We start from the raw sequence: 27,818 nt of genomic DNA, 5'->3' as shown, positions 1-27,818 counted from the left end.
ACCCCATACACCTCCTTCAAATGCTAGAAGATAATCTAGAGCTAGTCTGTTCTGATAGATGGCATTTCTAAGCTGATCATCTCATGTGGCTAATACATTAAGAGCAAATGAGTTTGCGTTTGTAATGGTTTCAACTACTGCTTGCAGTCTAATGATTTGATTTAACATATATATGGGGGTTCAGTATAGCATATATATGGGGGACCAAGTGGCTGGTCCATAGATTGAATAATTCGTGCAGGGGGGCCAATCATTTTCCTTCCATTCTCCTATTTTCAACCCATGGCCAACATCAACTATTCACTTACTTCTGCTTCTGGTTTTATACATCTTGAATCCCATGTTTTTATACATCTTGATCCCATGTTAAGGGTGAGTAAAAAGAAGCTGGGTCTAATTATCCCAAGGGTGCGTGAACCTACCCAGTCCTTGGGAAGCCAGAAATATGCCTTGTTATCACATATCCAATAAAGGCCATCAGGGGCAAGCCAGTTTTTCTGATCCGAGGGAGTTGTTTTTATCTTGGAATATTGAGTGTGATTTAGAAGCGTGAAAAACACATCCTGGAAAGTTTGTGTTCCATTTGGCCAGGTAACCCAGGTGGAATTTTCAGTGTCCCAGGTATGGGTATGTGTGCAGGTGGACCAATCAGCAATGAAGCTACCTGATGTATCAAGTCTGACAATACATTGCTCAGGAATGGGTGGAGTCTTAAGTACCCAAGGAGAGCTGATTGAAAAAGGAGTTCTGGTATTATTATGCTTGACTCTAGAGTGTATTTGTGTTGAATATATTGACGATGTTTAATTATTGCTTGTTAAAGGACGAATCAGGAATAGCCAGCCCCCAATAATGTGGACTTAAAGACTATTATCTAATTTTTATTTTTAATTTCCTGTGTATTTGTTTATTTTTCTTGAACTTGTTATCTGCTGTAACAATTAATAAATTCAATAAAAAAAAAGAAAAAGGAGTTCTGGTAAAGTTGATTATGAATGAAGAAGAGATAGTGAGATCCACTTCCCTTGCTTCCCAAGGCCAATGTTCTCCCATGTGGGTTCCTCTGCACACGTAATATTCAGTGATGTATAATGTGTTGGCTATAGTTTCTGCTAAAGTGAGGAAAAGGTTAGCTGCGGATGGTCTATATTCAATGTTAAGTTCTATTTCTTCGGTACAAAAGAGTTGGTGGGTAGATACTGGTTGTTCAAGTTCAATTCCTACTTCAGTGAACCCATAGGGGTCTTTCCCAGAGTCGTCAATACCAATTTGGTAACAACGTGGGGTAAGGAAAGCATTAGATCCAGCATGTGGAATGTGATTGAGTTACAGGAATTATTCTTCTGTAAGCATTGTTTTGGTGGGGGCTCTTGACTAAGCTTTACCTTTGGGTTCCCTCCAAATTTGGAATTGTATGTGGTGGCAGTTGCATGGGACCAAGTTTCACATCAATACCAGTTATAGAGTTTATCATATTTTGGACCAAGTTCTGGGCATATGTATTTAAACGTGAATATCTGGGTGTGTATTTGACACATTTGCTGGTTCCATATTTCTGTAGGCCGATGACCATGCATGCGTCAAATGAAAAGCTAAAAGGAGAATCTAGAGATTTTATCTTTTTAAATTTATTTCTCCTTGTATACCAACACTTAAATCCTCCTGCCTTCATGTTATTATCACAGGCCTATATGTAATAATGAAAGGTTGGTTTTGTTTGAGGATCAGGTTTCAGGTTTATTTAAAAATTTGATATACCGCCTTATCAACTTTCAAAGTGGTTTTACATAATATAAAAACAAAGTATAAAAAAAGCGTACGTTAAAAACAAATTACAAATAATGCTACAAACAATCAAACGCACTGGTTTAGTAGGGCACATATGATATACAAGGCCCTTGTGTTCACATGCTGTGGAAGTAGAGTTACATACATAATGCTTGTGATACATTAGAGTTTGTGTGATTTCAGAACCGGTCTTAGTTTGATGAATGCATGGAGTGCACGAGGGCAGAGATGTGGGTGTGGATGCAAAGTAGGCGGGAGCAGTTGTGGCAAAGGGATAATACAAGGAGAATATGATTAGCAGCATCAGGAGGGCATTAAACCACAGGGACCTATGGGAGATAATCCATGGGGATGTCATCTTGAGCCTTGAGGAAGTGGTAGGGGGCAGCGGCAACAGTAGGAAAACCGATAATTAAAGAACCATGCAATGCCTTAGGCTATGGAAATGCAAATCCAGAGTATAAGTACAGAGAATAGAACAATGAATAGAATGTGTGTGTAATAGGAAGGACAGTCCTTACTCATAAGGGAAAATATTTATAGTTTAGTGAAATGTGTCTGAAAACAAAAGTATAAGCTAGTCCTACATTTATCCGTATATGTTACTAGAAAAGCATATCCTACTATAAGTATAATACTAAATAAAAATAAAAGGAGCAAAATGTACTCAGAGTAATGAAGTTCAGTCCACCAGCTCATAGGCCTTACAGTTACACGTCCTGTGCTTCTGTAGGGGCTGGTTTAATGTCCTTGTGGTGCACCAATGTGTTGTGTCCTTGTAATTTGACCGCAAAAGGGTAGGATTCTTCAATGATATATGGTCCATGGAAAGCCAGCTGTTTCTAGTTGGTCTTCTGGAAAGCGCGCTTGTATACTTGCTGTCCTTTATGGTATTTGTACACCCATGTTTTTGGGACCCTTGCAGAAGATTTTCTTTTGTCCTCTAGCAGTTGCAATGCTGTCTGTAAAGAGAAAACATTCTGATATAACTTGAGGCAACGCTCTCTGGCCTGGTTGTTGAAAAGATGGAAAATATGGTATTCTTCTAGTGCATAACTGGAATGGACTAGTAATGAGATCTTTAAACTGTAGGGTCTGATTACAGACAGCGTAAAGGGCCGCAGGCTAACTTATTTTTTGATTCATGGCCACCTTTATTAAATCATGGGCTTTCTCAGCATACCACTTATGTACTCAAAACAGAGCCCTATATGGAAAACAATACATTACTCTGCAACACAGCAAGGCCTTAATCACATACACTCACCATTCACATCTATATATGAGAAAAGAAGAAGGAAAAAAAAGAAAAGAAGTGGAGAAAAAGGCCTCAGTTCAACTTCATTTGGCCAAAAAAACTCCACTCAATTGAAACTCTTAATGCATGAACGCCAGAAAAAATGTGATCTAAGAAAAAAGCAACTTTAGCAGCCTGCAGAGTAGTATCCAAAACAGCACGCCTCATAGAGATAAAGGGAAAACACAGCAAGAGGCACTACGGTCCAGTTCACACAGAAGCAAGAAAAAGTACTTAGCTGCTACTGGCTATTTCATCCAAGCCGGGCAGCCACTACACAACGGGGAACCCTCCGTTTCGCGTCTTATCGCTGCATCAGGGGTGACAATTCCTTTGCTTCACGTTCAGATAATTCAGACCCGCCGTGCTCTTCAAGCTTCTCTCGCCACTTCATCAATCAATGCTGGCGCAGGAATACTCCCCAGCAATGCTCTGGAAATCCTCATAGGCTCTACCCTGTGTAAAACATCCACCATTGAAAAACCTGCAAATTCAAAAAACTCCAAAGAAAACTCAAAAAAAGGCAGACCATTCAATCCGGGCATTTAATCCCTCAGGTTGAACAGTTTGTAACAAATAAATTCATCTCTGCTCCTTCTGCCACAGGAGCTGTCTCCAATCCCCACGTCGAATAGAGAATATAACATGTTCAATCACAGCCTTACCTGCGTACGTTCTGGTCTAGCAGGAACTTGTCTAACTTTGTCTTGAATCTCTGGAGGGTGTTTTCTCCAGCGACAGCCTCCGGAAGAGCGTTCCAGTTTTTCAACACTCTCTGGGTGAAAAAGAATTTCCTTACATTTGTACGGAATCTAACCCCTTTTAACTTTAGAGAGTGCCCTCTCGATCTCCCTACCTTAGAGAGGGTGAACAACCTGTCTTTATCTACTAAGTCTATTCCCCTCATTATCTTGAACGTTTTGATCATGTCCCCTCTCAGTCTCCTCTTTTCAAGGGAGAAGAGGCCCAGTTTCTCTAATCTCTCGCTGTATGACAACTCCTCCAGCCCTTTAACCATTTTAGTTGCTCTTCTCTGAACCCTTTCGAGAACTACCGTGTCCTCCTTCAAGTACGGTGACCAGTGCTGGACGCAGTATTCCAGGTGGGGTCGCACCATGGCCCGGAACAGCGGCATGATAACCTTCTCCGATCTGTTTGCGATCCTCTTCTTAATCATTCATTCGTTTCTCAAAGACATTCTTCAAATAACACCCGACTGGCTTTACATATGTTAAATTTAACAAAAGTCATAGAAGATCTGGCCTTCTCTGTGTCCTTGGATGCAGAGAAGGCCTTTGATCGTGTGGAAAGGACCTTCATGTATCAAGCAATGGCTTGGTTTGGTATAGGATGGTTTGGTATAGGTATTCAAATGATTCAAACCCTGTATAGTTCCCCTTCTGCCAGATTATATATTAATAATACTTTTTCAGAACGTTTTCGTCTGGAGAGGGAGTTAGACAAGGGTGTCCATTATCCCCTTTGCTTTTTGACATTGTACTGGAACCCTTGTTATTGGCTATTCAACAGGCAAAGGAGATACAGGGTATTCCTTATGCAGATCGGGAATATAAGGTCTCTGCTTATACAAATGATATTTTTCTTCATTTGAAGAATCCTGAATCCACCAATCTGCATTTACTAGATTTGATTGACCGATTTGGAAAATTTTCTGGATATAAAATAAATTGGAGTAAATCGGAGGTTCTTATGTTAAATGTACATTGTGCAAAAGGACTATTTGATTCATTCCCATTCCTTTGGAAGGAAGAGGAGATAAAATATTTAGGTATTTGGATTCAAAAAACGCTGGTTGATACAATGAGAGTAAATGAAAAATTTTTATTGCTGGAGGTCACAGAAATGTGTGAGCAATGGAACCACTTACATCTTTCTTGGTGGGGGAGAGTCCAAACCGTCAAGATGATGATTTTGCCTGTGGTTTGTTACCAAATGGGTATGTTACCAGTTTATTTTCAGTTGTCCTGGTATAAGAAATTAAATTAAGTAGTTTTCATACTAAATTTATTTGGCTGGGTAAAACTGTTCAATAGATTTATTACCTAGTTAGACAACTCCCTCCTTTTTTAAAGCTAATACTCATCATGTTGATACTGCGTATTCTCTCGAATTGTACCTATACTCACTGAACGTTCAGTGACTTCCTCACCAACTGTATTCTGAAATTCGCTGGCTATCCAGCCCCCTTCACTGTAACATGTTAATATTATATTGTAACATACAAATATTATAATTCTTACTATTCTGTACTCTATAATCACTGACTGCTCAGTGACATCTTTCCCTATTTGTACTGTAATTCGCTGATTGTACAGCTCTCTTCACTGTGAACCGCCTAGATGTCGCAAGATTATGGCGGTATTAAAAAAAAAGTTATTATTATTATTACAAAAAACAATTGTGGCGGGTGTGGTAAATTTTCCAAATACTGCATCAGGGTAGGTATTGGATCCTTCTTGAGCTCATGGAACATCTCCCTGATTGGCTTTACTTAGAATGGCAACTTATGTCCCCAGAACCGTTAATCACTAACCCTTAACTTTGTTAAATCTACTTAATCTGTAACATCTTTTAATCATTGTAAACCGCATAGAACTTCACGGTCCTGCGGTATATAAACTGTTATTATTATTAAAATTATGTCATATGGTGAGTATCAAATTACATGGAGCACCTTACAATTTATTAACAACTTAATAGATATTCCAGTAGGAAAGTCCACGTGTCAATCCTTATGGTTGAACTCCAAGATTCAAATTGGCGAGTCTAAGATCCTTTGGAAGCATTGGTTGCAGACAGGAATACGTATGCTAGATGTGATATCTAATGGGAAAATGCTTGATTTTTCATGACTGCAACAATCGTTTTGTATTTCAAAGTCTCAAATATATAAGTGGTTGCAGTTGAAGCAAGCCATTCAGAAGGGGTTCCCTGATTGGCGAAATCTAAAAAATCAGTATAGCTTGCTGGTCCTATGCTTCCAGACAGATTTCCTAGGGCATCAGACCACCCAGAGGTATAAATTAATATCTGGTTATATGAATAAGAAACCAAAAACAACTTTGAGAGATATTTGGAGCATTGAGATTAAGCAGCAGATTTCTGTTGCTCAGTGGCCACGGATTTGGTCTTGGTGGATGAGATGTACAGCATCAGCATCTATGAGACAAACTTGGGTTTTTTTGTTACATAAAAGTTTTTGGACTACTGTTTGTTTGCAGAAATTTGTTAGTTCAAAATCTAATAGATTCTGACACTGTCATCTTGACATAGGGACACTGGATCATTTATTATTCTATTGTCCTTTGATATTCAGTTTTTGGAGAACTATATAGGGACATATTACTCTGATTTTGGATCTGCGGTTCCGCTGTCATATGACGCAGTAATATGTGAGATGTTATCTCCTACTCCTCCAATAGACAGACATAAAATAGGTTACTGGGTATAATGACTGGGATAGCCATCCAAATGATTACGAAAAATTGGAAGAATTGTGACCACTTAAATTTCACTTTTTGGTGGAATTTGTTATGCTTGTGTTATCGATACGAGAAAATGATTTCTGAACAAAGGGGTAATATTAAATGGTTTCATCTGACATGGGGTCCATTGACCAATTTTATTGATTCTAATTGAATGGTTTTCCCTTTACTTCTGGTTATAATTTACACATCCAGGGAAAGGGGGGTGGGTGGAAAGATGAAGGATAATATATAGGGTCTGGTTTATTTATGAGTTGCAAGTACTATTGTATGGTTATCTTGAATACATTGAAATCAGTTGGGGTGGGGGATGAAAATTATTCTTCTATATTTCATTGATGGATGTAAGTGCTGTTTTTTCAGGTACTTTGTTATGAATTTTTATATGCACTTCTTTTAGATTGAAAATGAATAAAGATATATATATATTTAAAAAAAAAATTTTTTTTTTTAAAAGGGCACTAATAGATAAAGGGGTTTTCCTCCTTGGTCAATCTGTGTCCAGTTGAAATTTTCCAAGGTGTACTGGTGTTTGTGTTATGTTTGAAAATTGTTCATGAATATTTTGCAGAAAACAAGCAGAGTTTAGAATTGCAAAAGGGGAAGAAGAGAGAGCTTTCTATACAGAAGAGAAGAAAAGGAAGTCATTTCAGCCACCACAAAAGGTAAAGCTGTTCAAGTATTTGTATATACATTGATAAAATATGTATCCATTGAAGGAGGGAGGAGGATGTCTTTCCATTCTGTCTCAAGAAGGAGAGGAGTTCTTTTAAGGCTTATGTCAAGTCCTAATGAAAGAAAACAGAGTTCTTAGCAAGGGTTTCAGAATGGCTGACTGAATTATTCAAGTTAAAGTATTACTTCTTGGAGCTTCTCCCAGTTGTGTTTTCCAAAGTGAGAAGCCCCAGATCTTAATGACCTTGTATTTCTGATTCAGACTAATTATCTTGTAATGTTAGTTTCTAGTGCAATGTGTCTAGTGGTCCTGTACACTAGGGTTCTATATCCCAACTTGCAAGTTGCTTGCAGAAAACTGTCAATCATGTTTTCAACTCCATGTCCTTCTGAGGGAGCTTTTCCTGCCCCTTCAGTTTGTTTTCTGCAAGCAAGTTGCTCAGAAGTGTTTCTGCTCTGCTCTACTGTTTTATTTTTGGGGGGGTATTTCTTTTCTAAGTGTTCTTTTGAGGCTTGCTGCCCAGCGGTTTTAACTTGGTGAGACCTCTACCTAGGAAAAGATGCAGACTGTGTAAAACAGCGCACTGGAAAATTTCAAACCAATATACAGGTTTTATATATATGAACACCTTTTGAAGCCATAATAATTGGAGAATCAGGCTATCAAAGCAAAGGGCCAGTCTCAATCATTAGTCCAGTCTTCAGAGACCTTTTGAAGCCATAATTGGAGAATCAGGCTATCAAAGCAAAGGTCCAGTCTCAATAATTAGTCCAGTCTTCAAATATTTTAAACTGTTAATTCAATCACTTTAAATGAACTTTAACTCATGCACTTTAATTTTAGAATAGAGTTAAAGAACGAAAAAAAGACGGTGCTTAAACATTTAAATACATTTACCTTGGTAAATACCGGTCAGCACTTGGTATTAAATGCCCAAAAAAGACCGGTGAACATGGCGATTTACCAAGATAAGTGCATTTAAATGTTTAAGCACTGTCTTTTTTTTGTTCTTTAACTCTATTCTAAAATTAAAGTGCATCCATGTATATTGGTCTGAAATTTTCCAGTGCGTTGTTTTACACTTGCTGTGTTTACACTGGAAGTTGCAATTGTTACATTGTTAAAAAGTGCAGACTCACACAGCGGAAGGATCAGCCTTGGAGACACCTTGCTAGCCAGTCTGCTTTTATATTTTTTGAGCTCAAGAGCCATCAACCCCTACATAGCTGCTCACATCCCTGATTTAATTAGGAGTTTGAATGTAAGCTGTTTGGCTCCTTCCCGCTTGGCTGGGACTAACAGTGGGCTGATTGCGTGGTCCTTCCCCTTTTCATGGCGCGGTTTTCCAGGGGTTGAGGCTTAGTCCAACCTCAGTCTGAAGACAGCCAGAAGACCAGGTTCGTCCAGTGAATTTGTAAGGCAAATTTATTTTCCATTGATTGCAGCTGAAATCCTATGCTGAAGCAGGCAGATACCACATGGCACAGTGAGTAAGACTATTGCAGCCTATGGGGAAAATTTGGGGGAAGGGTAAAAGTTGAATTTAAAGATTTCTGACCCCAGAGTCTAGGTCCCCCACATTTAAAACCCCTTTTCCCTTTATTTCCCTCCCCCCTTTCAGGGAGGTCTCCACCGGCTGTTTTTGGCACAATTTTTCTGGCAGTAGCCATATTTGATTAAAAAAATATTTTTTTCTATAGCATCCATCTGCCTTAAAATCCCTTGATTTTTGTTTAAAATTGATAAGGATGAACTCCCAGGCCATTTCACTCTGTATCATGCCAGGTTTGCACTAGATGGCCAACCAAGGAGCATCAATGTCCTGCGTGTGCCAAAGCATGCAGGGGGAAGGGGTGGGAGCCTCAGGCTCAACCTCCTCTAGGGCTGGGGATCTGCAGAAGGTGCATTCCCAGGGGAAGAGACCTTTTTCAGGACCCTTTGAAATTCTATTGGCCTAGTGCAGTAGCATGGGTGCCATAGAAACATGATGGCAGATAAAGGCCAAATGGCCCATCTAGTCTGCCCATGTGCAGTAACCATTATCTGTTTCTCTAAGAGATTCCACGTGCCTATCCCATGAATTCAGACATAGTCTCTGTTTCCACTACTTCCTCCGGGAGACTGTTCCACACATCTACCACCCAGGAGGACCAGCAGGTGCTCCCTGCTGGGGTTGGAGACCTTCCCCCCCAAGACAAGGCTTCACCCCAGATTCCTCAGCATCTGTTAGCAGTGCACCAGTGGCGGTGATGCAGAGGTACTCCCCTCAGCAGGCGCCCCAACTAAACAAGGATGCAGGCCTGGACCAGGAGTTCCATTCTGTCATTGGGAGGATGGAAAGTCTGATTCAATGCCACTTTTATCCCAGGATGAAGTTTGTCTGGCAACATCTGCTTCTTTGCAGGAGGACAGTGGTCAAGAGGTCGTAGCGACCTTGAATCAGAGGGAAGACTCCCATGGTGTACTGGCTGTTTAAGACTTCCGTGCTTTTACAGTGAGGTGGAAATAATGCTTGAGAGTTAAAGCTGGAAATTCCTCCAACTTCCTCTTCTCAATTCTCAGTTTTGAACAATTTTGACTCTGACCGCATTTTTTCCTCGCATCTGGAAATCACTAAACTGATCACTGACCACTGGGAGTCACCAGAGGGATCCTTTCAGAGACTAAAACTATGACTAAGCTGTATCTGATGGCACCAGATTTCTAGCATCTGTTTCTTCAGCCAAATGTGGATTTGCTGGTGGCGCAGGTCACTAATAAACCTCCTTACCTATTGAGTGAGGGGTGATGTTAAAGGATACTCAGTACCATATAGTGGACTTGCTCCTCAAGCGCCAATTTGAAGTTTTGGCCTAAGGATTAAGGTGGCAGTCGCATCTTCCTTTGTGGTATATGCTTGTCACAACTGCCTGTCTCGGTCCTTGGACCCGAGGGATGATGGAGATCCTTAAATGCTTCTCTGCTCACTCAGAGTCAAGGGTCTCTTTTACATCTCAATCTGAAATTACTACACCTCACGGTTTGGTACCTCTTGGCCTGACTTCAGCAGACTCTAATCTCTCTGATGCTGTACAAGCCATTATTGCTGCTTCCAGAAAATTTTCTACTCAGCAATGCTATCAACACAAGTGTACAAGTTTCAATACATGGTGTGCTCTCCACCAACACGATGCTCCATCTTCATCTCTGTCATCAGTGCTTTATTATCTTCTTCATCTTTCCAATTCTGGACTAAAAACTACTTCGGTCAGAGTTCACCTCAGTGCTATTAGTGCTTTCCACCTTTCTGTCAACAATAAATCTCTGGCCTCTTATCCTCTTGTTTCCAGCTTTATGAAAGGACATTTTTATTCCAAACCTCCACTCAAGCCACCTCCAGTGGTATGGGATCTTAACGTAATACTTAGAACTTTGATGAAACCACCATTTGAATCAATGGCTTCCACTCATCTTGTTTCTCACTTAGAAAGTAGTCTTCTTAATCTCTCTCACGTCTGCCCGAAGAGTGAGTGAACTCCAAACCTTGGTGGTGGACTCACAGTTCACAGTATTTGATCATGATATGGTGGTTCTCTGCACCCATCCTAAATTCCTTCCAAAAGTGGTCATGGAATTTCATTCAATCAATCTATTGTGCTACCAGTACCAAAGCCTCATTCTCATCCTGAAGAAACAGCTGTTCATACTTTAAACTGTAAATGTGCCTTGGCTTACTATATTCAAAGGACTAAGCCATACAGGATATCACCTCAACTGTTCACCTCCTTTGATCCTAACAGATAGGGCGAGCTTGTAACCAAAAGGACTATTTCTACATGGCTGGCAACATGCATCTCTTTCTGCTATGCTCAGGCTGGGCTGCAGCTCGAGGGATGTGTAACAGCACACAAAGTCCAAGCTATGGCAGCATCAGTAACTTTCTTAGTTCCACTCCCATTGATGAAATTTGCAAAGCAGCTACTTGGTCCTCAATTCATACTTTCACGTCTCACTACTGTCTAGAATCCTATTCCAGACGAGATGGTCTTTTCAGCCAAGCAGTATTACAGAATTTATTTTCTTCTTAATGGCCAACTCTCTCTCCATCCCATTATGTTCAGCTAGGGAGTCCCACATGTGATAATATGATGCTTGCTTGTCCTAGGTAGAGAGTTGCGCGGGGACAGAAATCCCACCCGTCCCCGTCAAAGTCCCACCCATCCCCGCGAGGAATCCCCTCCATCCCCGCCTGTCCCTATAAACTTCAGAAATAGTTATTTCATTTAATTATGCTACTGAATTAAAGGCTCTGGTAGAAACCCATTTACAAATAAGCAAAGAGACTTTATTAATTTGGAAATATTAATTGGGAAGAATACATACTTTGTAAATGGGTTTCTACCAGAGCCTCTAATGTTTATAAATTTTTATCAACACAACTAATATATCAACACACAATATATACTTTGTTGTCTGGTTTCTGCTTTCCTCATGTTCTCATTCAATTCCTTCTATCCACTATCTCTCTTCTCTCTGCCATTTGCTCTGTTACAGCCGACCGGAAGTCTTCCCGATGTCAGCACTGACTTTGCTTAAGCCCTCCCTCTGACGTCAGCACTGACATTGTGGAAGATTTCCAGGTCGACTGTGTGCTGCGGCAGGGCAGGTAGGGAAAAGAAGACGAGCCTCGCGGCTCTAATGCATCCAACCCCACAGGAACCCCGTGACCCTAGGGGGAACCCGTGGGATTCCCGTCGTCCCTGTTCCCGTGCAGCTCTCTAGTCCTAGGATAAAGCACAGTTACGTACAGTAATGGGTGTTATCCCAGGACAAGCAGGCAGCATATTCTCACATATGGGTGATGTCCCCAACGGAGCCTACTGGTGCTCCGTGGATGATGTCACCCACATGTGAAACTATTTGCCTGCTGTCCCTGGATAACACCTGTTACGGTAACTAACTGCTTTTTGGCCTTACTATTCAGCCTTCCACGTCACTGACTCACTGTTGGAAATTTTCTAGGTCTCGGCCCACTCCATCTAATTTCCCCTGAAGTTTCTCCAATTTGTCATCAATCAACTGGAGTCTTTTATCCAGAATAGATTCCAAAGCCGTTGTAACCTCAGCGGTGATCTCTGCCACCCATGTGGATGTGATAGTGGCCCGCTGGGCTCAGGACAGCCGCCATATTGTGCTTCACAGATCGGCTCCACTCCCTGTTCTTACACACTGCTTTTGCTGCCATAAGTCGCTATAAAAGCTTGGTGGTATGTTGCCAAAGCTGCAGGAGGTCCCATGCTGCTAGAGAAGCTCTTTCAGAGGGGAACAAAGCTGACTAAATTAGGGTTATTTGGGCAGATGGCAGGAGAGGCAATTTTTCTGCGTCCTCTCCTGATCATAGCGTCATGTGACCCCTCTATATGCAGATTTTATTTGGAAGAACTCTTGACTATATGATAACTAGTAAAGTGTCCCTGCTTGAGTTCTTAAATATTGCTGGGGAAGCAGAACTGGATGCCAAATCTAGCTGCACTTTGTTTTGGTGTAAGGCCTTTTTACAGTATGATAATGCAGATGAGAAATCACTGGTATGTATTGTGTGCAGAAGCATGCTACCTTTTGATCCAAGCTGGTAAGAGAATAGAAAATGAATTGATAGTAATATAGCTATAATTTTACTGTATTAATTTTTAGAATTCTAGGTACAATGATTTGTTGTATTCTGCCTGAACAGTCCTTTTGTTTTTCTTGTAAGTGACTAAACTGTAAGTGACTAAACTTAAAGGATAATGCAATTTTCTCTCTTTGTGTGTAAATCAGAATGATTTTGTGGTTTCCTCGGTTCGGTCCAGGAAGAGACTGATTTGTCGGCAAAGTAAACCAGGTTATAGAACACGAAGTAATGTTGAACAGTTCATTGAACTCTCATGTGAGGAAGGAGAGGAGCCCACTAGCTCTGCAGAACAGGTAAGCTGTAAATACTGCATACTTTAGATCAGTGTTTTTCAACCTTTTCAAGCAAAGTATCCCTAAGCCTAACAAATAACAACTGAGTACACCTGTCCAAACTCTGCCCCAGACCCGCCCAAACTCCGCCCCTTACTCCACCCCCCATAATAATACTACTCATTGTAATGCAATTTCTTCCATCCATTTCTCATATACATACAATATAATCTTATTAATACATAATGGTAACCACAAAATTTAAAATAACACAAAGCACTCTGCACGCAGAGAAAATGTTAATTATCATTTATATTTGGGGGGGTTTCAAAGATGTCAAAGCAGATGACTTTAAAATATGTAATATCACCTCAGTAACAACTATAGAAAAATAGACAAAATATAGACAGCAGATATAAATTCTCAAAACTGACGCATTTTGATCACTAAATTGAAAATAAAATCATTTTTCCTACCTTTCTCTTCTGGTGATTTCATGAGTCTCTAGTTGCCCTTCCTTCTGCCTGTGCATCCAATATTTCTTTCTTTCTTTCTGCCTCCTGCATGCTTCCTCTCCTCCAGACTTCATTCCATTCCCCAACCAACATCTCTCTCTGTCCCGCCAGGAGTCCAACATTTCTCCCTCTCTCATCCCCCAGATCATGTGCAGAAATTTTCACCACTGCCCACCAGCACCATACCCATTTCTCCTTCTATCACCCCTCTCCAACACCATGCCACATCTCACCCTTTTAAGGAAAATTAAGTGTGTAACTTTCCCAACCTATAGTTTTAACCCCTTGTTCATTTTTGGTTTTGAATTGTATTTAAACCCACCCTGTTGTGTCCTGTAATGTTTTAATTTTTAACAGATATGTGATTTTTGTTTTTTGTTGGGGTTATTTTTCTCTTACCCTGATTTTATTGCATTGGATTATGATATTGCAATCAAATTTTTTAATAAACTTGAAACTTGATCACTATGCCCAACGTTCCTCCCTCTTGCATCCCCTTCAATTTATCCCTCTGTTCCCTCTCCACCACCACCACCACCGTATCCAACATTTCTCCCTCTCATCCTTCTATTCCCCATGCTTCTCTACCTCACTCCTCTCTCTCTATGCCCAATTTTCCTTTTCCTTTCCCCATGTGCACCATCTCTTTCTCTCTTACAAACTCAGGACCAACAATTGTCCCTTTCTATTCCCTCCTATGTCCCAAGTTAGTGCCCCCTTCCTCTCTCCCTTGTGTCCCCTGTTCATGCCCCCTCCCTTCTTTTCTGTGTCCCGAGTTCCATGCCCCCTCCCCCTCACTGCCTTCCAGCCTTTGTCCCACCCCCTTCCTCCCCGAAGCCGACCCGCGCCGAGGCCTGCCTGCCCCCCACGGAAGTTGCCACCGATTCTTCCCTACCACCCAACACATAGAAACATAGAAAGATGACGTCAGAAAAGGGCTATAGCCCATCAAGTCTGCCCACTCTACTGACCCACCCCATTAAGTCTGAGTACTAATGCCTAGTTCCTTAACTCGACCCTCGTAAGGATCCTACTAGGGCATCCCATTTATTCTTAAAGTCAAGCACGCTGGTGGCCTTGATCACCTGCTCTGGAAGCTTGTTCCAGTGATCTACAACCCTTTCTGTGAAGAAATACTTCCTTACGTCACTATCGAATTTCCCTCCTCTGAGTTTGAGCGGATGCCCCCTTGTGACCGAGGGTCCCTTTAGAAAGAAGATGTCTTCTTCCACCTCGACACGTCCCGTGATGTATTTAAATGTCTCAATCATGTCCCCCCTCTCCCTGCGTTCCTCTAGAGTGTAGAGCTGCAATTTATTTAGTCTTTCTTCATACGAGAGACCCTTGAGCCCCGAGATCATCCTAGTGGCCATCCTCTGAACCGACTCAACTCTAAGCACGTCTTTACGGTAATGTGGCCTCCAGAATTGCACACAGTACTCCAGATGAGGTCTCACCATGATTCTGTACAGTGGCATTATGACTTCAGATTTGCGGCTAACGAAGCTTCTATTGATACATCCCATAAGTTGCCTTGCTTTGGATGAGGCCTTCTCTACTTGATTGGCGGCCTTCATGTCTGCACTGATGATTACTCCCAAGTCTCTTTCTTCTGAAGTCCTAGCTAGTGTTTCTCCATTTAAGGTGTAAGGTTTGCATGGATTTCTGCTACCGAGATGCATAACCTTACATTTCTTAGCGTTGAAGCCCAGCTGCCATGTCGAGGACCAGTTTTCCAACGTAAGCAGATCCTTCGTCATACTATCCTGCATATTGCTTTCACTTACTATATTACATAGTTTGGCGTCATCAGCGAATAGAGTTACTTTACCCTGAAGCCCTCGGGTCAAGTCCCTTATGAATATGTTAAAAAGGAGTGGACCCAGGACCGAGCCCTGTGGCACTCCGCTGGTCACCTCCGATGTCTCAGAGAGGATGCCGTTGACCACCACCCTCTGACGTCTTCCACTCAGCCAATCATTGACCCATGCAATTAGTGTCTCACCTAACCCCATCGATTTCATCTTGTTTAATAGTCTACGGTGTGGGATGCTGTCGAAAGCCTTACTGAAATCCAAGTACACTATGTCCAGAGACTCTCCCGAGTCTAGCTTTCCTGTTACCCAATCAAAGAAGCTGATAAGATTGGATTGGCATGACCTACCCCTAGTGAATCCATGTTGACTAGGATCCCTTAGATTCCCCTCATCCAAAATCGTGTCTAATTTACATTTAAGTAGTGTTTCCATGAGTTTACACACTATTGATGTGAGACTCACTGGTCTGTAATTCGCAGCCTCCGCTCTGCAGCCCTTTTTGTGTAGAGGAACGACGTTAGCTGTTTTCCAGTCCAGGGGGACTCTCACCGTACTTAGGGAGAGATTGAAGAGCATGGCTAACGGTTCCGCCAGGACATCGCACAGCTCTCTGAGCACTCGTGGGTGCAATTTGTCTGGTCCCATGGCTTTGCTCACCTTGAGTCTTGACAGTTTGCTGTAAACATCAGCTGGTGAAAACCCAAAATTCTGAAATGGGTCTTCCTTGCTTGGCTTTGCTTCCAGCTGTGGCCCGTGTCCAGGTGCCTCGCAGGTAAAGACTGAGCAGAAGTAATCGTTCAGTAGTTTGGCTTTTTCAGAATCTGTTTCCACATAAATCCCGTCTGCTGTTCTAAGGCGTACTATCCCGTTTGTGTTCTTCTGCCTGTCACTAATATACCTGAAGAAGGATTTGTCCCCTTTCTTAATGTTCTTTGCTAGAGTTTCTTCCACTTGAAGTTTGGCCTCCCTGACTGCTGTTTTTACCGCTGCAGACCTTGTCTTGTATTCAATGTTAGCTTCTTTCTCCCCGGTGCGTTTGTATGAAAGAAATGCTCTTTTCTTGTCCTTGACTAGGTGTGAGACCTCATCAGTGAACCAACAGGTTTTCTTCTTTCTTTGTTGTTTATTTACCAATTTTATGTAGCTGATAGTTGCTTCGTGTAGTGTCCTTTTCAGTGTTGACCACATAGCTTCCACATCATCCGTTGTTTCTTGAGCCTGTAGCGTCTGATGGACGAAATCACCCATGCTTGCGAAGTCAGTGCCCCGGAAATTGAGTACCCTTGTTTTTGTTTGTGATCTAGGGAAGCCCTTTCTAAGGTTGAACCATACCATGTTATGGTCACTGGTTGCCAGCATTTCTCCCACCGAGACTTCCGTGACGCTTTCCCCGTTCGTAAGTACCAGGTCCAGGATGGCCTGGGCCCTAGTGGGCTCTAGTACCATTTGTTTGAGCTGTACTCCCTTCATGGATGTTAATATCCTTCTGCTACTACAAGTTGTTGCTGAGAATGTGTTCCAGTCTACATCAGGCATGTTGAAGTCCCCTAGCAGGACAACGTTCCCCCGTAAGGTGATATTCTCAATGTCTTCAATTAATTCTGTGTCCTTGTCCTCCGATTGTTTTGAAGGTCTATACCACACCAAGGTATAGGCATTTCTCTCCGCCTCTGGCCAGGTTTACCCAGATGGATTCCCCAGTGTACTTGACATCTGTGATCCTAGTTGTCTTGATGTTCTCTTTGATGTAAAGTGCTACCCCACCTCCCAACTTACCCTCTCTATCTTGGCGAAGCAAGTTGTATCCTGGTATAGTTATATCCCACCCATGAGAGTCTGTGAACCATGTTTCGGATATTGCTACCACGTCTAGGTCTGCATTTACTATTTCTGTTTCTAGTTCTAGAAATTTATTCCCTAGGCTGTGTGCATTTACATACATAGCTCTCCACTCTTTGTGTCTACTAAACTCCTTTAGAGAGTTACCCATCTGAATTAAAGTGTCTCCTAGCGAATCTTTTGCAGCAAGGGTACTTACCTCTGACTTAGAAGTGGAGTTTTGTTTCACCTCATCAGGATTGTTACTTACTGCTCCGGTATATAAATGGGTACCCTCCCCCAACTTACCTAGTTTAAAGCCCTTCGAAGCAGGCGGGCTACTCGGTGTCCGAAGACGTTCTTACCTCTGTTGGTCAGGTGGAGTCCGTCTGATCCCTGGAGTTCCTGTAGTGCCTCCCCGTGATTCAGGAATCCGAAGTTCATTTCCCGGCACCATCGTTGTAGCTACTCATTTGTCTTCAGAATACGTTCGTCCCTGTCTCTTCCCTTGCCCCTTACAGGAAGAATTGAAGAGAATACTACCTGTGCTCCTGTCTGCTTCAGCCTCTCCCCCAGAGCTCCGAAGTCTCTAGCTATGCCCTCCAGAGTGTTCTTGGCAGTGTCATTCGTTCCGACGTGGATGAGCAGCATTGGGAAGTGGTCCTTGGGCCTGAGAAGCCTATCAAGACAGGCTGTCACATCTCGTATTCTGGCTCCAGGCAGACAGCAGACCTCCCTCGACTGTATATCTGGTTTGCATATTGGTCCCTCGGTGCCCCTCAACATGGAGTCCCCGATGACTATTACTCTGCGCTTCCTTTGGGGATGTCGATCAGATGTCCCCGGAACTGGAGTCGTGTGATGGGCTTCTTCCTGATTCTCGTCGGCCGTTCCTTCCTGTAAGATCTGGAATCTGTTCCTCAGGGTGAGTTGTGGGGTTGATGTGAAGCTACCCTGTGTACGAGAAAGAGGAGAAGAAGATGAAACTAAATAAGGGGGGGGGGAGGGGTCTTCTGTGCTTTCCTGTGGAGGAGGTTACTAGCTGCTAGGAGTCGGCGTCTCCGGCCATCTCCTGCACCCCAATCGTTGGTCTCAAAGCTGAAGGTTTGGGCGTCTCGAGGATGGACTTGTCGTGCGCCTTCACAGTGATGTGGGACAGCTCCTGGACGACCTCATCGATGAATGCCTCATCCTCTCGGATGCTCCTCAAGCGTTTCACCTCCTCCCTCAGGTTCCATAGTTCCTGCAAGATGTCACCATCCAGCTGTTCCATCTCCTCTGTCTGCGTAGAGACTGTGGTGTACTGCTGGGGGAGGGCCTCGGTCTGCACAGCGACCTCTGTCCACCGTCTCTGGTCCTCCTCTGTCTGAGCGCAGGCCGTGGCCACCCCCTTCAACCCCTCGGTGACAGGAATGCTGTTCTTGATGGTAGTCTTAACGCTTCTTGTTCTCCCTGCCATATCCAAGTTGGATAAATAAAAAGAGAAATTAGAAAAGTCTGCCTAAGGTCAGTGTGAGAGTGACTGTGTCGGGCTGCCTTCTATATAGTTAGAGAGGTCTGCCTGTTTGTCAGAGTATTTTTGCCTGCTTGTAAGTGAACCTGCTTGTGAGAGTGTGTTGCCTGCATCTAAATGATCCTGTTTGTTAGTGTTTTAGCCTGCTTGAGAGTGAGCCTGCTTGTTAGAGTGTTATTGCCTACCTTTAAGTGAGTCTGCTTGTTAAAGTGTTTGGCCTGCTTGTTAGTGTTTTTGCCTGCTTGTTAAAGTGTTTGGCCTGCTTGTTAGTGTTTTTGCCTGCTTGAGAGTGAGCCTGCTTGTGAGTGTGTTTAGCCTGCTTGTGAGTGTGTTTAGCCTGCTTGTTAGTGTGTTTAGCCTGCTTGTTAGTGGGTAAGACGGGACCTCTTTCTGCTCTAAGGTGTCCTGTAGTCTGCCCTCTGGCTCTTCTTAAGGCTCTTCGCAAAGGCGCTCTCGCTTAGGCGAGCGCCTTTGCCGCGCGCCGAACACTACATCCACCCCCCCCCCCCAGGTCCGCTGCCACAACTCTGGGCAAGGAAGGACCAGGTGTGTGCAGCGATTGCACACCGCCGGTTCACAAGCTTTCCCCCCTACGTCAATTCTGATGTTGAAGAGAAGGTCTGGGCCAGCCAAGCAGTGATTGGCTGGTGCAGAACCTTCTCTCCGATGTCAGAATTGACATTGGGGGAAAGGCTTGTGGGCTGGCAGTGTGCAATTGCTGCATGTGCCTGGCCCTTCTTTGCCCGGAGTTGGGGTAGCAGGGGATGATTGAATGGAGCTTTCGGATGGCAGGGGCTGTCGGTGGACCGGGGGGTGGGTTGGATGTAATGTCTCGGGTGGCAGGGAGGAATCGGCAGCTGCTTCAGCAGGGAGCAGGCAGGGAGAGATCCCAGGCGTTGGTCAGCCCAAATACCCCTCAATATGCGGCCCGCATACCCCCATAAGGTACGCATACCGCAGGTTGAGAAACACTAGATACAGAACTGGGGAAAAGCATTTTTTGTTTCTTTTACGTCCAGACCAGTCTAGAACGAATGGGTTAAGTCCATCTACTTGTGGAAGGAGAGAGAGAAAAAGTAATCCCAATTAGTATGCACCTAATGGGTATTGTGCAGCCTAGAATATTCATTATTTATCCCAGGACAAGCAGGCATGATATTCTCACATGTGGGTGACGTCATCTACGGAGCCCCGGCGCGGACAGCTTTTCAAGCAAACTTGATTGAAGTTTCAAGTTTGCACACTGCACCACGCATGTGCATGCCTTCTCGCCCACTAGAGGGCGCATCCCACCTCGTGGTCCTCAGTTCAAATTTTTCCGCGGAGCAAGAAAGCCCTGTGGATCTGAGCTCCAGTGTTTTTGCCTTCTAGCTGCCGCGTTTAGCTTGTTTTCCCTTCGAATTAGTTCGCGGCGGGTTTTTTTCTTTTCGGTTCTTTTCAAAAAAAAAAAAAAAAAAAGTCTTTCGTTTTTCATCGGGCTCCGGGGGCTCCCGGAATCCGTGGCCGCGGGACGTCGGTACGTTCCCGGCCTTCTTCTTTTTCTTCGTGGATGTCCCGTCCTGTTACGGGATTCAAAAAGTGCAGCCGGTGTGAAAGGCTGCTTTCCATCACTGACCCTCACCGGTGGTGCATTGTCTGTCTTGGGCCCGAACATCCGACAGACTCGTGTGATCGCTGTGCGACCTTCCAAAACAGGGCCCTCCGTCGCCGTAAGGCAAGAATGGCCGAATTGTTCGCCATCGACGCGCCGCCTAAGGCCTCGACGTCGGCCTCGGCTTCGGCCCCGGCCTTGACCTCGGCCTCGGCGTCCTCGGGGGCCTCGGCCTCGCCTCGGCCCTCTTCCTCGAAGGCGTCGTCAGTGAAGCAAGCTTCGGGTAAGTCCTCTGTTCCATCCCCTTCAGCAAAGAAGCCATCCTTGAGTCAGGCCAAGGCGGGTGGGTTGACCCCGGCCCCGCATCGGACCTCGACTCCGCACACCCCGAGGGAATACTCGAGACCGAGGTCGCCCTCCAGGGAGTGTGCCCCGGACTCGGAACTCCCCACCTTCGTGGGGATTCCGGCCTTCCAGGATCTCCTCCGAGCTCTGATCTCATCGGAGCTGTCGGAGCCCTGGAAGTGTTGCAGCGTGCTGCGGTTCCGGCGGCCTCGACCTCGGCCGGGGCGCCTTCGGTCTCGGAGGCCCCGGCCTCGGCTCCCTCGGGAGCCCCGGCCTCGGCGACCTCGGTCTCGGGTACGGTGGCCCCGTTCACCTCGGTCTCGGCCCCGCCCCGGACCTCGACCTCGGGGGAACCCCCTGAGCGGAGTGTAAGGCCCAAAGAAAAGTTGCGCAGAGTACGCCGTCTTTCCTCCTCTTCCTCCGGGTCTTCCAGACACGCCTCGCCCTCGACGCGACCTCGGACGGGGCGTCGAACGAGGAAGTCTAAGCGGCCCCGAGGCTCGCCTCGGCGCAACCGTTCCTCGTCGTTCGGGGGCGAGGCGCTGCAGGTGTCGGAGTTGCGCCTCGACAACCCGAGGCTCCTCCGCTCACCTCATGGGAAGTCTTCCCGGGCCGCCTCGCCGAGGAAACGGGAGAGTGTCCCACGAACCCCTGGGTCCTCACCCAAGGGCTCTGCGAGGAGGATAACTTCCCCTTCCCCCTCGAGGGCCCTCGAGAGGGGATCCTGGGATTCGGGATCGGTTAGGGATCCTCATTATTCCCATGAGGCCTCCCCCCTCTCCTCGGTGGGGCGGTCGAGAACCCCGTCTCCCCAGGCTAGGCCGTCCTCATTTTCATCCTTCGTTCAGGACATGGCCCAAGCCCTGGGGATTGACCTGATGGTAGGCTCTCGGTATTCCAAAGAATTTTTGGAGGAACAGGACCTCCCCACTCTTCCTAGGGAGGTGCCTAGACTCCCTCTCAACAGTGTCCTTCTGCAAACCTGGCTGAATAACTTGTCAAACCCTCTTACAGTCACGTCTGTGCCTTCAAAAATGGAATCGAAGTATAGGACGATTCCCCCTAAAGGGTTCGATAAGGCGCAGCTCTCACACCAGTCTCTTCTGGTGGAGTCTGCTCTTAAAAAATCACAGCCCTCACGGGTTTCTGCGGCGGTTCCACCAGGCAGGGAGGGGCGGACCCTGGACAAGTTTGGCCGTCGCCTCTATTCAAATTCCCTGATGGCCACCAGGGTTCTAAATTACGCCTTCACCTTTTCCTCCTATTTGCGTGGTATGGTGAAGGACCTTCCTCAATATCGAAACTCGTTACCGGACTCCCAAAGAGCAGGATTCGATAAGTTTATGTCCAACCTGTCTCAATTGCGGTTGTACCTATTCCATGCAGTGTACGACGCCTTTGAGCTGGTTTCGAGGGTGTCGGCCCTCGCGGTGGCCATGCGCCGCTTGGCCTGGCTTCGCACCCTCGACATGGACCCAAACCTGCAGGAACGCCTGGCAGACTTGCCTTGTGTGGGGTCCGAGTTATTCGACGAGTCATTGGATGCGGCGACCAAGCGCTTGTCGGAACAGGAGCGCTCTCTAGCATCCCTGGTCCGCCCCAAACCTAGGCCCCCGCCGCAGAAACCCTTTCGGCCTCCGCCGCGCCGATACCCTCAGAAGTCGACCCCGACCTTCTCGAGACCGCCTCCCAGACGTCCGTCTCAGCGAGGCAGAGGGGGACAAACCCAAGCCCCGGCGCAGGGCCCTTCTAAGCCCGCGCCTTCCTTTTGACGGGCTGAGCGGACGGGGCGGGTTCCCCTCCGCACTTTCACAGGAACCCCTTCCTATCGGGGGCCGTCTTCGGTCCTTCCGGGAGGCATGGACCGGGATTACCTCAGACGCTTGGGTGCTCCGGATCGTCTCCGAGGGCTACTCGCTCAACTTTGTGTCCTCGCCGCCGGACAGTCCCCCAAGTTTAGTCCCCTGCAACCGTTCGCAGCTACCGACCCTTATAACCGAAGCCAAAGCCCTCTTGAAGCTTCGGGCGGTCGAGCCGGTCCCCAAGGACCAGTGGGGTACGGGGTTTTACTCCCGCTACTTTTTGGTCCCAAAAAAGACCGGGGACCTGCGCCCCATACTGGACCTCAGGAAGCTCAACAAATTCCTGGCCCGGGAGAAGTTTCGAATGCTATCTCTCCCGGTTTTGTATCCCCTCTTGGAGGAAGGGGACTGGATGTGCTCCCTCGACCTGAAGGAAGCATACACCCATGTTCCGGTGCACCCCGCCTGTCGAAGATTCTTACGATTCCAGGTGGGGGACCTCCACCTCCAGTACAGGGTACTGCCCTTCGGCCTGGCCGCGTCCCCACGAGTATTCACGAAGTGCATGGTGGTGGTTGCAGCAGCCCTCAGGTCACGTGGACTCCATGTGTTCCCTTACCTGGACGATTGGCTCATCAAAGCCCCGACCAGGGAGGGGGTTATCTCAGCGACCCGACAGTCTATTGCCTTCCTGCAAACTCTCGGGTTCGAGATAAACTTTCCAAAGTCTCAGTTGAGGCCGTCGCAGTCTCTTCAATTCATAGGTGCGGTGCTGGACACGGTGCGCCTACGCTCCTACCTGCCGACCCAGCGGTTGGAAGCCTTGGTACGGATGAGCAGCCAGGTCTCTCAACTATCGAGGGTGTCGGCCAAGCGCATGATGATGCTGCTGGGCCATATGGCCTCGACGGTACATGTCACGCCGTTTGCGAGGCTACATCTGAGGATCCCTCAGTGGACCCTCGCGTCCCAGTGGCGTCAGGAGTGCGACCCGGTGTCTCGCCTCATTTCGGTGACTCCGCCCTTGCGGAAATCGCTGCGTTGGTGGACAGACTCTTCAAATCTGTCCATGGGGCTATTGCTACGCACTCCGCCTTTTCGCAAGGTCCTGACCACGGACTCCTCGGAGTACGCGTGGGGAGCCCATCTCGACGGTCTTCGCACGCAGGGCCTGTGGTCGGCAGAAGACCGTCAGTGTCATATCAACGTGCTAGAGCTGCGGGCCATCTTCCTAGCACTTCGAGCCTTCGTTCACATATTGCAGGACCAGGTGGTCCTCGTCCGCACGGACAATCAGGTGGCAATGTATTATGTGAACAAGCAGGGAGGAACGGGGTCATGGCCCCTCTGCTCCGAAGCTCTTCGCCTCTGGGAGTGGGCGGCCTCCCGGAACATCTTCCTCCGGGCGGTCTACATCCAAGGAGAACGGAATTGCCTGGCGGACAAACTCAGTCGACTTCTGCAACCGCACGAGTGGACTCTACACTCAGCAGTTCTACGCGAGGTTTTCGCTCGCTGGGGAACGCCACAGGTGGATCTGTTTGCCTCTCCGGAGACACACAAACTACCACTATATTGTTCTCGGATGTACTCGCAGGACCGCCTGGAAGCGGATGCCTTCCTACTCGACTGGGAAGGGAGGTTCCTGTATGCATTCCCTCCGTTCCCTCTGATCATGCGAACGTTGGTACACCTAAAATCGTCCACGGCCACGATGATTCTCATAGCACCTCGGTGGCCGCGTCAGCACTGGTTCTCCCTGCTGCTCCAGCTCAGTGCCAGGGAGCCTCTTCCCCTGCCTGTCTCTCCTTCTCTGCTGTCTCAGAGTCAAGGATCCATGTTACATCCCAATCTGCAGTCATTGCACCTGACAGCCTGGTTTCTTGTTCCCTGACTCCTCCGGACCTGTCTCAATCGGTGAAGGAGGTGTTGGAAGCCTCCCGCAAGATCTCAACGAGGCTTTGCTATGCGCAGAAATGGACCAGGTTTTCCACCTGGTGCTCGTCTTTTCACCTGGATCCGGTATCAGCTCCGGTATCCTCGGTTTTAGAATATTTATTTCATTTGTCGCGCTCCGGCTTGAAAACCACTTCGGTGCGGGTTCATCTCAGTGCGATTTCTGCTTTCCACCAACCTCTGGAGGGACGCCCTCTGTCACTCCATCCCTTGGTGACACGCTTCATGAAAGGGTTACTCAGGGTTTGCCCCCCTCTTAAGCCTCCGTCCGTCGTGTGGAATCTGAATGTAGTTCTGGCTCAACTGATGAAACCCCCTTTTGAGCCACTCAACAAGTCCCTCTTGAAATTTCTGACTTGGAAGGCGGTGTTTCTGATTGCCCTCACCTCCGCCAGGCCGATTGGGGAGTTGCAAGCCTTGGTTGCGGACCCTCCTTTCACGGTCTTTCATCACGACAAGGTGGTTCTCCGCACCCATCCTAAGTTTTTACCTAAAGTTGTTTCTGACTTCCACCTCAATCAGTCCATTGTCCTTCCTGTGTTCTTCCCGAAGCCCCACTCCCATCCTGGCGAGACGGCGCTTCACACGCTTGACTGTAAGAGGGCGTTGGCATATTATCTTCAACGCACCAGGTCTCATCGGAAGGTCCCTCAATTGTTTTTGTCCTTCGATCCCAATCGATTAGGGCATCCAGTTTCCAAGCGCACTCTGTCTAACTGGTTGGCCGCTTGCATTTCCTTTTGCTACGCTCAGGCTGGCCTTCCTCCCCCGGGTCGGGTCACGGGTCACAAGGTCCGAGCAATGGCAGCTTCGATAGCCTTTCTCCGATCCACTCCGATGGAGGACATATGTAAGGCTGCCACTTGGTCTTCGGTTCATACATTCACATCTCATTACTGTCTGGACACTCTATCCAGGAGTGACGGCCGGTTTGGCCAGTCAGTATTGCAAAATCTGTTTTCCTAAATCGCCATCCTCCCACCTGCCCTTTTTGGTTAGCTTGGAGGTCACCCACATGTGAGAATATCATGCCTGCTTGTCCTGGGATAAAGCACAGTTACTTACCGTAACAGGTGTTATCCAGGGACAGCAGGCATATATTCTCACAACCCGCCCGCCTCCCCGGGGATGGCTTCCTTGCTAGTTATGGAACTGAGGACCACGAGGTGGGATGCGCCCTCTAGTGGGCGAGAAGGCATGCACATGCGTGGTGCAGTGTGCAAACTTGAAACTTCAATCAAGTTTGCTTGAAAAGCTGTCCGCGCCGGGGCTCCGTAGATGACGTCACCCACATGTGAGAATATATGCCTGCTGTCCCTGGATAACACCTGTTACGGTAAGTAACTGTGCTTTTTCTCTGTCTCCAAGTGGATGGTAGCTGGATTGTGCAGCTGCTTCTTGGACATTTTCTTTGAGCTCCTGTCTCCAGTTTATTCTAAGTGACAGTTGAGCAGTGAGTCATTTCTGGATGATTTATGTTCTTTACTAATACTACTACTAATAATAATAATTTCTGTAACACTATTTGACATACACTGCACTGTACATTAAAATACAGAAGAGACAGTCCCTGCTCAAAAGAGCTTACAATTTAGTCAAGACAGACAAACTGGCCAAGAAGGTGTATCTATACACATTGCTCAGGTTTGGGAATTACAGAGGGAAGGATAAGACAGATATTAGTGCTTAGCTGGTGGGTTGGACTTTGGAATTGAAAGCAGCTTCAAAGAAGTGGGTTTTGAGTCTGGATTTGAATACTGCCAGAGACGGAGCCTGATGTATCAAGTTAGGCAGTTTGTTCCAGGCATGCGATGCAGCAAAGTAGAAGGGACAGAGTCTGGAGTTGGCTGTAGAGGAGAAGGATACAGATAAGATACTTATCCAATGAGTAGAGTGCTCAGGGGGGAGATGAGAGAGGAGAGAAACTGAGATGCTGCAGAGCGAGTACCCTTGTAGATCAATAAGAGGAGTCTGAATTGTATGTGGAAACAGATAGGGAGCCAATGAAATGACTTGAGGAGAGGGGTAATGTGGGCATAGCACCATTGACGGAATATGAGGCATGCAACAAAGTTCTGAACAGATTGAATTGGAGAGAGATGGTTTAGCGGAAGGCCAGTGAGAAGCAGGTTGTAGTAGTCTAGGCAAGAAGTGATGAGGGTATGGCGGTGTGCTCAGAATGGAAGATTCTGATTCTAGTGATTTGTAGAGAAAGAAATGAAGATGACCTATTATCCTGGATGACATTCAGTGGGGCTGGGTCCCAAGTCTCCCAACTAGGGTGACACTTGGTGGTGCCAGGTCCCTCACTCCCCCTCCAACTCCATATTTTCATATAGACATATAAACAGTGGTCTGAAGCTACAAGTTATGACTTCCCCTTCTGGGTATATTATCTCCTGAGCAAGTTTGTATTTTTTTTCTTATTGTGTTAAGTGATCTTTATTTCTTCTTGCTGACGGATCAAGGGGTGTATGCTGCTTTTAGGTACTTTTATGGGTCAGCTCTGCCATTACTCTTTTGTGGGAGTCTGTTTTTTTCAGAGCCATACAAGTGAGTTCTTTTGTTTTTCATAATGTTTTAACATGCCCCGTTAGATTTTTGTACAGCGTAGGTATGCTGCTTTTATTTCTGCAGGGTTTTTTTTTTCAGTGGAGTCTTGTTATATTCTGCACTAACAATAATTGCCAAACTAATATCTCAGGAAGCCCTGTTAATACAGTATTGTAGTAATTCAGCAGTAAGATGATGGAAACAACCACACTGGCATTTGATGACAAATAGTGTTTCAACCACCTTATACACAGTAACTTCCCATAAACTGTTTTTAATCACTCAAGCATGTGTAACTAACCAAATCAAACCTGAAAGAAATCAGTAATGCTACACAGTGGCGTACCTAGGGGGGGGCGGGGGGGGCGGGCCGCCCCGGGTACCAGCCCTGAGGGGGTGTTCCCGGCCTTGCCGCTCAGTCCCCCCCCACGCCCGAAGGACCGCTCGCCCCACTGACCTTCCAGCACACCTATGAAGCAGCCCGCAGCAGGATTGCGACGTCAGCAATCCCTCAGCTGCTTGGGCGCTGCTTCCTGCGCCGCGGTCCCGTTCCTCCTCTGACGTCAGAGGAGGGGGCGGGACCGCGGCGCAGGAAGCAGCGCCCAAGCAGCTGAGGGATTGCTGACGTCGCAATCCTGCTGCGGGCTGCTTCATAGGTGTGCTGGAAGGTCAGTGGGGCGAGCGGTCCTTCGGGCGTGGGGGGGGGGCAGTAGCTT

The 27,818-nt window shown here is 46.4% G+C and overlaps 1 protein-coding gene across 3 annotated transcripts in view; it reads left to right on the top strand.

Annotated features, from left to right (window-relative positions):
- The window catches only part of BRWD1 (bromodomain and WD repeat domain containing 1), a 614,838-nt gene that overhangs the window by 358,355 nt on the left and 228,665 nt on the right, over positions 1-27,818 (top strand). For all 3 annotated transcript variants that reach the window (XM_033941455.1, XM_033941456.1, XM_033941457.1), the window contains 2 exons: positions 7,163-7,256; positions 13,067-13,213. In XM_033941455.1, coding sequence (XP_033797346.1) covers positions 7,163-7,256; positions 13,067-13,213 — 241 coding nt within the window. The remainder of the gene's footprint in view (positions 1-7,162; positions 7,257-13,066; positions 13,214-27,818) is intronic.

Source organism: Geotrypetes seraphini, chromosome 4, assembly GCF_902459505.1.
Source record: "Geotrypetes seraphini chromosome 4, aGeoSer1.1, whole genome shotgun sequence".
Classification (NCBI taxonomy): Eukaryota; Metazoa; Chordata; class Amphibia; order Gymnophiona; family Dermophiidae; genus Geotrypetes; species Geotrypetes seraphini.
Note: the sequence above shows the minus strand (reverse complement) of the source record. Positions and strands in the feature narration are given on the sequence as shown.